This window comes from Strix uralensis, chromosome Z (assembly GCF_047716275.1).
Source record: "Strix uralensis isolate ZFMK-TIS-50842 chromosome Z, bStrUra1, whole genome shotgun sequence".
Classification (NCBI taxonomy): Eukaryota; Metazoa; Chordata; class Aves; order Strigiformes; family Strigidae; genus Strix; species Strix uralensis.
Genome location: NC_134012.1, coordinates 75,225,694 through 75,237,710, shown reverse-complemented (window position 1 = coordinate 75,237,710; position 12,017 = coordinate 75,225,694). Strand labels below are relative to the sequence as shown.

At 46.7% G+C, this 12,017-nt stretch overlaps 1 protein-coding gene across 1 annotated transcript; it reads right to left on the bottom strand.

The window, feature by feature from the left end:
• Window positions 1-695: 695 nt before the first annotated feature.
• On the bottom strand, window positions 696-7,917 carry ZNF367 (zinc finger protein 367). The gene is made up of 5 exons (XM_074855570.1): window positions 7,358-7,917; window positions 6,591-6,741; window positions 4,399-4,518; window positions 3,847-3,985; window positions 696-3,337 (listed from the first exon to the last, which is right to left on the bottom strand). The coding sequence occupies exons 1-5, from the start codon at window positions 7,694-7,696 to the stop codon at window positions 3,097-3,099; spliced, it is 990 nt and encodes a 329-aa protein (XP_074711671.1). The 5' UTR covers window positions 7,697-7,917; the 3' UTR covers window positions 696-3,096.
• Window positions 7,918-12,017: the final 4,100 nt, after the last annotated feature.

The following is a 12,017-nucleotide window of genomic DNA, read 5'->3' as shown; positions in this document are numbered from 1 at the left end:
GGCCGTCGACCCTACTCCCCGCCCCGGCCCCGAGGGCCGGCGGCGGCCGTAGGGTGCCCCGGGGCGGGGCGCCGTGCGGAGCCCGGGCGCGGGGGCCCTGCCGGCGGGGTGCCGCAGCCGCGCACCCCCTCCGCCTCGCGGGGCGCTACCGCCCGGCCCGGCCCCCCAGCAGCCACCGCCGGCGGTCTCCGGCAGTGCCAGCCCACAGCCACGGCGGCTTTTCGGGGCTCGGCCGAAAGGGAAGGTACTCGGGGTAAAAATGCAGCACGAGCTGCCGCCGCCTCCGGGGACGCCACGCCAGGGGGCAGCTCCCGAGGTTCGCCGGTACTCTCTGCCACCACCCGGCACCCTTGGCTTTGTTTTTAAACCAGCCTCACGGGCAGGGAGTTCAGCATCTCTGAGCGCTCGGTCTCAGGGAAGGGAGTGGGTCGAACCACCCGAAGGCAGACGGCTGGCCGAGGGCTGCAGCCCACCCCAGCCCAGCGTGGCTCCCACAGGACTGCAGGCCTGGACTTGGCTTCAAGGGAACTCTCACAAGTTTGCCAAACTGTGAAAAATTTGCTGTGAGTGGTTAACTTGTGTCAGACTAAAACAGGGAAAACAAACATCTTCATGCTTCGCAACAAGTCAGGCTGGCAGGATTACAGAAACGAGAAAGAACCCAAGTATTTAACAATTACCAACAGCACACAGTAAACTTTAAAATCAAACGAAGTTTTTATTCAAAGCATCCATCAAAATGACAGCACATCCACTCTTCTGCTGTTAAGTCATGCCAAACTACAACTTAATCTTTTGAAACACCAAACACTTCAAGATTACCTGTATGTAATCACTTCTTAATAAAACAGTCTTCCACATCTCAATTTTGTTTTACTTGATATTTTACCCAAAACTTGTCACAACACAAAACTGCTTCAGCTGCCTGAATTTTGTTTGCAGCCAAGTACAATTTAGCATGCTTGTCATACTTGAAGAAATACTCTGTGAGTTGCCCGAAGCGTTACAGCTGACTGAGGGAAAAAAAAATAAAAATCAATCCTAATGAAGTAAGTCTGCAACTGGCTGGTAATTTCACAATTGTGCCCTGTGAAATACTACTCAGGAGTAATTCTGAGTTACAACTCAGAAGTACAACCAAGTTACACTTGGGGCTCATTTTGGGGTCAGACTATTTGCATTCAGCCAACTGAACAGTCAAAACAGTAACATTTGAGAAACTCCAAACCTGCACAAACAAATTACCAGTTTTACACAGGCTAAAGAGCCTTGAACCACTACAGTGTTTCATATTTTTAAGCTTAAGACTTAAAACAGAAACAAATGAGCCTGGTGTCAGCTGACTTTAGGAGCTGAAAGCAAAAGTTAAACCGTATCACTGGTGTGAAATTATTTATATTCAAAGAAAGTGGGGTTTTTTTAATTATTCAATTACTCTTTAGTTAAGTGCATCACTATATTATTTAAACAAACTGGGTTAATGAGATTTTCAACCACAACAGATTATCAATCAGAGAACATAATGCAACAGTTGCAGTTTCTGTTGTAAAATCACGCTACTTTTCTGGAACAGCTGTACACATCTGGTCAGCCTATATCAAGTGATTGATAAAATGATTTCTTCCTCTTGTTTAAGCGAGACGGAAAGTAGCTTCCCTTCTCATCTGAATTTCCTGACCTTCAGTGAGAGGAAGGAGTTAAAGCAAGCAGGTCAGTAAATACAAATTATTAATATCCCCTAAAGCAGTAGCTTAAAAAAAACCAAAACCAGAACACTAAACACACAACAAAAAGTCCAATCTGAAAACAAAGTTTCATTACCATGGTAGGAATCTCTAGTTGCCTTCAAAGCAAAATACAGAAAAAGATCACGAGACAATGCTGTTTGAAAGTATACAACATTCACAAAGTGAAGAGATCTCCTGCTAAACATTTTATATCAATGTCTGAGTACTAGGCAGAGTCCTGTAACTTCATTTATTTGGGAAATACATGAAATCACACTGTTAACACACTTGTAACTATCTTTGGAAGCCTATTTTCTAGTTGTATAGTGAATACTTTTCTGCAGTGTTTAATTAATAGCTGTGCTACAGTTAGTGAACACAAGATCGGCATGTTATCCTGAAGTAAAGCAATAAGGTGGCTTTATGCACAGAAAGTACGGAGGCTTCTATTTGCTAATAATCATATAAAAGCAATACTTCAAAACTTAGTGTTTGCTAATAAGAGATCTACAATAGTTTACTACATATCCATACCACCCTGTAAATATCCCCTTTATTAAGAAAATCAAGTGCCAAATCACTACAGGGTCCAAAAACATCTGAAAAAAAATACTACCAAATGTCTACCTTTGTCTAGACTTTGCAAGACTAATCATTTTCAGATAAACCAAACAACGTGCAAAACTTCCTAACATCACATTAGGAATAACAAGTGCTGCCAAGAGATTCTACTGAAATCAAATCAGAAAATTTAAAATGGCAAAGTCAAGCCTCCTACCTTGAGCAGTCAGTGAAAATCCTGAACAATCTTACAGTTTCCTGCATGAAGCATTTTCTTCCCCTCTTCAAGTTAACTAAGTTTTGCCTCCCACCTCAGTTATACTAGGTAAAGATACACTGACACTAGAGAAATGTGATTTCACTGCTGCTTAACAGTATCTTCAGACCTACCACTTAATAAAAAATGTGCTTAAATAGTCAGATAAATACTTTTCTTTGTGTCAGCCTTCTTTGGCCATGTGTACCATTCTGCTAATCGCAAACACCTTCTTCAGAAAGTGCTTTCTATGAAAACTGCTTCAAATAAATGAGTTAACCTTGCAAAATCTAGCTTCCCACAACACGTAAATTTGTCAACCCTGCATTATGCAGTCCTGTATTTACAAAAGACTTAGAAACTTTACAACTGTCTTTTACCCTACAAAAAGTGCAATTCTCTCACCCCATGTTATGGGGCAACAACATTCTTCATAAATTCTACAGAATAGCAGCCTATGAGAAGCAAATAAGGTGCTTAGCTTATGCTCAGGATCTAACTGGTTAAGTACCACCCGGAAGTACATTTTGTATAGGCAGACTCTGTTCTCATCTACTGTCGCAGTGGTGCCACAGCTAGGTTTGCAAGCTCAATGAGAGCCAGTGCACCATGCATGCGTTCACGCTGTTCCTGGAGGCGGAGGCGGCGAGCAGCTGAATGAGCGCTGTTTCCCTCTTCATCATCCTCTTCATCAGATTGAAGATATTCCATTGGGTCCTGCTGTTCCTGATCTGTTTTCTCGATTGTTTTAGTTTTCAAAGCAGGAGCACGCTGTTCTCTAGTCTCCCAGTATCTACAAAATCAAATGTGAGGAATGCTTTTAAAATACATACAACTGACTCGAACACCAACAGTTCAAAGTTGGCAAAAACCTCCCAAGTATTAGCTTGCAGCCAACTGAGCACTGCATTTGGCTTTATCTTTTAGCCCTTATATAGTAGTACTTAAGCTTTCAGAAACCTCCTTTATTCAGTATTTTAGGAGCAAAGTGCCCAAGTGAACATCTGTGACAGACTTCCCTACATGGTGTTCCCATACGCAATTGTTGCCCCTCACACTGATGCAAATTCAGGCAGACTGTAGCACTAACAAGGTATTAGCAGGTGTTGATCACACAAAAAGAAGCATTTAAGCAGAGGGGGAAAAAAAAAAATCATGCAGAAAGGCAAGGCTGGACTGATTTGTACTGGAGGAACAGCTGGTTTTGGTTTGTTTGGGGGTTTTTTGTCCCTGAGAATAACATGCTTTCTCAGACCATCCTTATAAGTATTTAGAAAAAGATGACACCATGAGGGAACTTACTTTGCTAGCCACTCAGCCACAGCTTTATTGTCAGCCGTCTGCTTCTTACTCAGCCTGTCTGGGAGCTCTTCCCTCTTCAGTCGGGCATATGGATGTTTGGGGCAATGACGGTTTGCATGCGTGAATCTGCTTAAACAGCCTTAAAAAACATGGAGTGACAATGAAGAACACATTACAGAAGGCAGCCAATGAGTAAGCATAACATCTGTGGGATGAAGATGCTGGTGAACCTGACCTTCTTCACTCACAAAACCCTAAGTTTGGTTGAAAACAGCAAGCTCTAGTTGCAAGGTTCATAACATGCCCCCTCATTTTATACATTAGTATCAACTGACAGAATTACTGATAACCTACTTGCATAATAAAGCATGCAATCCTTAGATACATCTTTGCATAATTATGTAGATCTACGTGGCTCCTCCCTTCCCTACAAGCTCCTCCAAAATTAAAATCTGAAGCTTTAATAGATCTTTGCCACCTGAACGTGCATACATTTCCAGTACTAGACTGACCCTAGTTCTGAAAGCTGCAAATTGTTCTTCAAGGGCTCACCATTCTCTGAGCAGACGAAAGGTTTCTCCCCTGTGTGGAGACGCTGGTGAGTTTTGAGCTGCCCACTCTGAACAAAGGCTTTCCCGCAATCTGGATAGTCACACAAATAAGGCCTTTCACCTTAAAAATAATAACAGAACAGATTTATGAAAGCTGAATGTAAAAGAAAATTCATAGAAACTAGTGGTGGTCCCTGGCTTGAGATTTACACAGGCAAGCTGTTCTTTTACTCACTCAGATGCTTGCACCTACTTAAAAAGCCCTGGTGTATCAAATAAGAGAGATCACTAAAAAAAACCCCACAAACCAAAATTATATTTTTCCTTGTCATATTTTCTGATTTAAGCCTCTTGCACAGCACTACATACACTTTGTCCCATGAAACTATGCACCTATAGAGCAAGAAATACATGAAGTGAAATGAATAAATGGACAAGTAATGTAATTCAAGTTGTAACCAGCTAAGTTTTATCCTTAAAATAGCCTGAACTACGATAAAATAACTGAGTTCAACAGTATAGTAATATACAAAGTTGTAGAAATATCTATTAGGGAAGACTATTTGAGAAAAGTTGGATAAATGGAGGTTGCAAGAGTAATTTATTCCAGACTTAAGCCAAGAAAGTTTTCTTATGCCAGTCATCAAGGAAGATTTCCCCATGCAAGGTGCAATGAGAACAGAGATGGCAAGTGTCTCCTCCCTCAAGAGGATCTGACTGTGTGCAACTATGCAAAGCCATGCCAGGCCACTGCTCCTCAGGAAGGACGACAAGATGAGGGTGATGCTGACTTAAGTCAGAGGAATAACACCAGGGTAAGCTCTGCTCAGTTAAGTAGTTCATACAAGTTCAACACGTAATACAACCAGTGTGAAATAAAAACATCTTTTGACCAAAGAGCATGAGGAAAATGCTGTTTAATATTAGTACCTAGATTAGTCTTAGTGACTTGAGTCAGAAAGAGACCACAAGAGTAAAGGCTCTTCTGGGGTTTTGTTTGTTTGTTTTGGGTGTCTGGGGGGAGTGTTAGTGGTTGCATCCATATTGTGAACTACATTAGTTCACACTTCATTGCAAATAGAGTCCTGCTGGAACAAGGAAAAAAAAAATGTATTCACTTGGTTTAAAAAAATAGCATCTCATGTTCACTTGAAGCTCAGCCAGGTATTGAGTGAGTTGATCCTACATTTTAACTTTGCTGCGAGTTGCCTTCTACGTACAGTTCAGTAAGTTCGTGTGACCACCTCCACCCCAGGAAATGAATTCTAAGTGGTAGGAGAGACTGGGTGGTGATTTTAAGCATTTGAATGCTTTTCTCAGCATTTAAAGCTACACTTCTGGGGTGTTACACTGCCTAAGTTACCAGCAACTGTGGCAATACAATGGAAAATTAGCACAGAGTATTGTAAACACACTCAAATGAAACACATACATCATACTAATTGTTTAGCTTTGTGTGCTTGATGGGTAGAGTGTCTGTGTTTAGATTACACAGGCCTGTGAGAGACTCAGAGGCACTTTATCAAACATCCTTGAGATGCCTGCCCTGCTGTGGGAAAACTACACCTGCAAAAGCAGCAGGTTCGAGATCTTCTTCTCTTCCTGGCTAGCAAGGCCTGAGCTTCACAATGCCTGCATCTCCGCTTGCATGCCTCTGCCCAGGTGCTCCTATGGAGATCCCCTGGGTTGCAAGGTAAAGAGAATAAATTTACTCTTTCCATATCATCTGTGGTTTTGTGGTTGTTCCTGCATCCTGCCTGTGTCAGCTTACACAGTCACTTTCTAAGTTACTGTCTCCTATGACAGCTAAACTTCAATTGTTCTGTGGAAAACACACCATCAAGAAGGAAACAAACCACACAGAAAAGGCAGAATAAAATGTGCTACCATGTACTGAGCACCAAGATCAAGAGAAGTTCTCCCTCTTATGAAGTAAGCCTATGACAGCAGCAGATAAAATATTTACACAATTTGCCTATACTTTTATAGTCCAAATTGTTGCTACACTTTCCCATAACAAAGACTTGCACTAACAAGCATGGGAAGAAAAGTATGATTAATTTAACAGTTACAATAAAATATTAACAGGCTGAGTTTGTTGGCATTTCTTTATTGTTTGTGGGTGTTTTTAATTCCTTCCTTGCTGTTTCCTAAGCTGCCTACACCAGCTCTTCACACCTTTCCTTTACTCACCGGTATGAGTTCGCTTGTGGGCCTGAAGGGATTTCTCTCGTGGAAAGACCCTGTTGCAGATATTGCAACGTATCCTGCTGGAAGAGTGCTCTCCTTCACTGATCAGGTCACGGACAGTGTCCGCTCTCGGCCGGCCACGCCTTATTCCATCCTGCATCGAAACAATTATGTGACCGAAATCCCACCTCTGCAGTTTGGTCAAAATCCACAACTTTCCCTGAAGTGACTTTCAAGTCACCAGTGGGACCGAGGACCAGTGCTGTGACAGCGTTAGTGGTTTAGTCGTTAACCAAACCGGAGCGTGCCAAGCCCTCCCCTAACTTGCTCCCAACGCCTTGGCTACGGCCGGCAGGTGCAGCTGGAGAACTTCAGGCACCGCCAGCGCGATGACTCGCACTCAATGAAATGGGGAGGAACAGATGAAGTAGAAGACAACTTGTTTTCTTCACTTGCTTTTTTTTTTTTCCTTTTTAATTTTAAACGTGGGGAGGAGGGACAGAAGCCTCGCCGGGTCCGCTCCGCCTGCGGGCGGCTCCGGGCTGAGCTGAGCTGGGCTGGGCTCCACGTCCCGTCCCGTCCCGTCCCGTCCCGTCCCGTCCCGTCCCCGCGCCGAACGGCACCGGGGGCGCGCGCGCCGCTGCCGGAAGTGACTTCACTTTAAATCTCCGGGCGGGGGGGGGGGGAGGGGCGCGCGGCGCGGAGTCACTCTTTTAACGGCACCGCCCGCCCGCCCTGCCGCAGCGGCGCCCGCCCCGCCCCGCACTCACCTTCAGGTGCCGGTGTCTGCCGCTGCCCGGGCTCCCCGCCTTCTCCTCATCCCCGGCGGGGGCTCTGCCCGCTCCCCCGCGCGGCGGCGGGAGGGCCGAGGGGACGGCGGTGCCGCCGGGGCTGAGGGTCACGTTGTGGGCGTTCTCGCCCCAGCGCCAGGGGTAGACCATGAAGTCGCTGAAGCCGGGGCTGGTGGGGACGGGCGGGACGGGCGCCGGGTCCTCGCCGCCTCCCCGCGAGGGCTTGATCGGGGTGGTTTTTATAACGGAAACCAGGACGCGCTTCGGGGAGTCCTGGCAAAAAAACACCGGGGCGGCCGGCGGCAGCCGCTCCGCCATCGCCGACGCCTCGCGGGCACCGGCGCGGGAAGGGGGGCGAGGGAACGGGGGCGCTCCGCGGCGGCTCAGCTCCGCTGTTCGAGCCCGCGTCCCGGGATGAGTGGTGTGGAGCGGCACGGAGGTCCCGCGGCTGCCGCCACCTGTCGCCGCCTAGGCCCGCCTCAGCCGCTCATCGCCGGGGACGGCGGCTCCCGGCGGGGTCTCGGTGCACCACCCCCCTCTCCGCGGCCACCCCCGAGCGGATCTGCAAAGTCAGCGGCAGCCCCCGGCCATAGCAGCGGCCGGGGTGAAGCAGCCGCAGCCTCCCCGCACCTTTCCGAAGCGGCGCCGGCCCCGCTGGCAGTCCCGGTCCCGGCGATGCCCAAGGAGGAGCCGCCGCGACCCCTCCGCGCCCACAGCCCAGGCCGAGCCCTGGATTTTCCCGCGTTACATTTCGCGCCTGAGCGTAACCAATCACCCAACTCGGCGCCAGCGTCACGGAGCGGCGGTTCCCGCCGACCAACCGCTAGGCGGGGAAGCCATCAGCCCCGCCCCCGGAGGCGGGGTCCGAGAGGGACGCGGCCTCGCTTCTGCCGTCCTATTGGACAGGCCGCCGGCTCTCCGGCGGAATTCGAAACTGAGTGGGCTCGCGGGCCGCTGGGGCCGCCCCGCCCCGCCGAGGCTCCCCGCCTCGGAGGAGGCGCTGGTTGGCCCGCCGCGGCGGAGCGGGGAGCGGCGGGGAGGAGACGGGGCTGGCGCGCCCGGGCAGGCTTGGCGCGCGCTGGCCGCGGCCGGGTACCCGGACCAATCGGCGCGGCAGCGCGGGGGCCTTGGCGCGCCCGCCTCGCGGCTTGGCGTGTGCGCGGTTTAAAGGGGCCGCCTCGCGGGGCAGCGCTGCCCGCCGCGGCGGCGGGACACCCTCTGCGGCGGCGGGGGAAGCTGGTTCCTTCCCCTTCCCCTGCCGCGGCTCTGCCCTCCGCGACGGGCAGAGCTGGGGGCGCGCTGGCCGACGGGGAGGGTTCGCCCGTGAGGTGCCACCGCCGTCACCGCGGCCGTTAACGGCTGCGGGGCGCTGGGGAGACGCCCCTCCCAGCAGCGGCCCCCCCGCGGCGGGGCCGGAGCTGTGCGCCCCCGCAGCCGTTAGCCGGCGGCAGCCCGGCCTGGCGGGGCCCTGCAGCCCGCAGGACGGTCCGGGCAGGCGGCCCGGCCGGCTCCTACGCCGCGCTGCTGCGGAGAAACAGGCACCGGTCCCGGGAGTCCAAGAAGCGGGTGGGAGATGTGCCAAGCGGCTGCGGGGGCTGCCCCGGGCCGCAGCCGGCTTACCGGCTCCCACCGGGCCCCAGACGGGAATTTTAGGAGGCGTTTCTGACACGTGGCATTAAAAGTTTGTGCAGGTTACCAATTTTAATATAGAACTGTTTGAGGGATGGGGTTTTGTTCTTTTTATTTTTTTCCTCCCAATCTAATATAGCTGTTCACCTATTTATACAGTGATTACAAAAATGGTATCTTAAAATCTAGATTTCCAGCCTACATCCTTTGAAACTGAGACCCAGTCTAATTCTGCAGCTCGCTAGCACAAACTGCTGCATGCAGGGAGGCTGCAGGTCAGCTTGGGTGCAAAGCTCCCGCAGCCACAGGAAATTGGGATTTGTGTCGGCTTTAACTCATGAGTAAGAGCTATGTGGCTGACCTGCAAAAGATTTGGTGGTAGTGAGAAATGGTTTGGAAATACGCTGGCATGTACTGGTCTGGCTTTAGCTGGTAAAAACATGTAACAGGTTATATGTTCAGTTTTTAAATCTGCAGTTAGCCATTGTGCCTTATTTACTGAATCCTTTAGTAATATGGTTCCTTGAAAGTAAAAAGACTTTAGCTTTATCAGACACAGCAGTACTTCATTTATTTCATGCTGGTTTTCTACATTTTTTTAAGCAGTAGACGTCACTGTTCTAAAGCAGGGGAACGTTTCTTGGCACTTGGTGTGGGCCTTTTATGCTGAAGCTTACCAGTAGCATTACATTAACGTGGTGCTTTTGCCTCACTGTCTTACCATCACAGTGAGTTTTACTGGCTAGGTATAGGTTGTGAAATAAGTAACTCACATTTCTTACGTTAACAGATAAATTTTGAGACAACTATCAAGAGTACAAAGAAACCATGAAGCTGTAAAAACAATTAAGGTTTTTTTCCGTGTCCTGCTTTGTTCACTGCAATTTGTATGCTGTAGACTGCTGCCTTGTAAGAGCGTTAGCAACCTTCACTGCTGACAAGGAACAGGAAAGTGCAGGGGAGAGCAAATTTGCAGTGTATGACTTAGTTTAACTAACCCCTCTCTGGATAATGGAAGACTCCTACCAGTTCTTCCAATGTAGATACTGTAGTACTGGACTGCAGTATTATCCATCCAGATATAGGCAGCCCTTTCATTATGAATTACAGTTCAGTTTGTCACAACTGTCCTTTTAAACTAACTTTTAAAAAAGCCCCTGATTTTTGCTTAGGTAAATTCTTGTTCACAGTAATGATAGCTCAGCTTCTCAAAGTTGGTGTTACATGTCAAAGTCCTACCACTACTCTGCCAGGTCAGGCTGTCCTGACCAGGGCAGAAAAAAAGCACATTACAATCTGTAACTTTTGTTTCCAAAATGAGCAAACAGTTTCCACATGCTTAGATCTGACCCACTTAAAAAGCTTCAGCCCTAAAAATAACCCGTGGAAGAAAGTTCTGGTAACAGTGTAGAGGAGTGGTAATACAAAGTGATATATTAAAATCTATTTGGGAAAAAAAAAAATTACTCGTGTTAAAGTAACTGCATCCCAAAACCAAACTGTGAATACCATTCATAACTTTGCAAAACTACATGACTGATGCTTCAAGTAATACACGTGGCTGCTGAGGAAGTCCAGTGACCAATGGAATTACTGTTACAATATGGTACATAAAATTGTAGATATTGTGAATGGTGCAAAACATTGCAAGTAACTGAATATCTCCACACTTATCCTATGCCACCTCGGTGTACACATTATATTTTGTAATGACATTCAAGGGTCTGGCAGCAGATTAACTTCTTTACATGGATCTTGTAAATCTTTCTAATGCCAAATAATGGATCTTTGTTACTGGAAGCAGCATAAGAAAAAGAAGAGGCGAGCTGATGCCACTTCTAATATTTTAACTGCTCTGAACAATAGTGTTTCATGTAGTAATAACAATGACCAAAAAGAGAGACGTGCTGCTGGAAGAGGAAACATGCACACAGAATGAATGCACATGGCCTAAAGGGCTTAAAACACACTGCTTTTTAGTACATACAGTCATACGTATTAAATTAATAGTTCATGTATCATTATGTAAAAACAGTTCTAAAGTAATCATCTGAGCTATAGTATCTTAGCAATATTAAATATGTTTGCGCTTGACAGTATTTTGATTCTATGCTACTAGCTTACTGTGTAAAAGCATTAATATTTTAGTCTTAGTGTAAAAGCAAGAAACAGTTCTCTCTCAGAGGTAAAGGACTAAGATAATGAAACATTATACAACCTACAATCAAATCAAATCTTACCTATTATTACAACAAAGCATATGTTTTATTACACACATCATAATACAGAAATAGTGGAAGGATAGGGAGCATGAATTCAACAGAAAAAAGGGGAAAAGTACCTGTGTTATATCCGGTCAGTTAGGCTCAAGAAGGACATCACGATTCAGGAGTTTGAGGGTAATAAACTCTTTCAGAAATAAAAAGTGGAACAACTAACTCTCTGAGGTGGGTAAATGCTATATTTCTCAAACTAAATCAGAACACTAATACATGATAAATGAAGAGGAAGAACGTACTTTGTCTCTCTGAAGCATGTTCGAATCAGAAAACTTCGAGACAGTGATGGCCTTTAGGTAGATAACAGCAAATATTTAACCAAACTGCAAGTAACTTTGTTGTATGTCGAAATATTGATTTATATAATAACTTAGCAAGTCATAGTGTCTTTTATCTAAGTGTTTATTATTACATTTTCCAAGTTCTGCTTTATATCAAATCAATATATCAAGACAATAGAATTGCTTATGTTAATAGCTTGAGGCCAGCTACTGAATATTCCAGAGCAAAGGAAACAGTGAGGTAAGCATGCCCATAACAAAGATAAACTCCCATAATTTCCTGTGAAGGTGATGGAAGAATGGTCATTACCATGAGCAGGTCCATCTTTGGTGATGTAGCTCTTTACTGCTCATCTTACAACTTCATGTAGTCAATTGAGTTCAGTAGAATTACACTGCTGGAAAATGTATGTGATGGCTAGGTCCACTAAGGGACTCAGTGTTACCCTC

Coding starts and splice junctions, on each gene's coding strand:
- ZNF367 (XM_074855570.1), bottom strand. CDS start 7,696: ATGGCGGAGCGGCTGCCGCCGGCCGCCCCGGTGTTTTTTTGCCAGGAC. Junction 4,519..6,590: donor CCACAAGCGAACTCATACCG/GTGAGTAAAGGA, acceptor ATTATTTTTAAG/GTGAAAGGCCTTATTTGTGT. Junction 3,986..4,398: donor TTTCGTCTGCTCAGAGAATG/GTGAGCCCTTGA, acceptor ATGTTTTTTAAG/GCTGTTTAAGCAGATTCACG.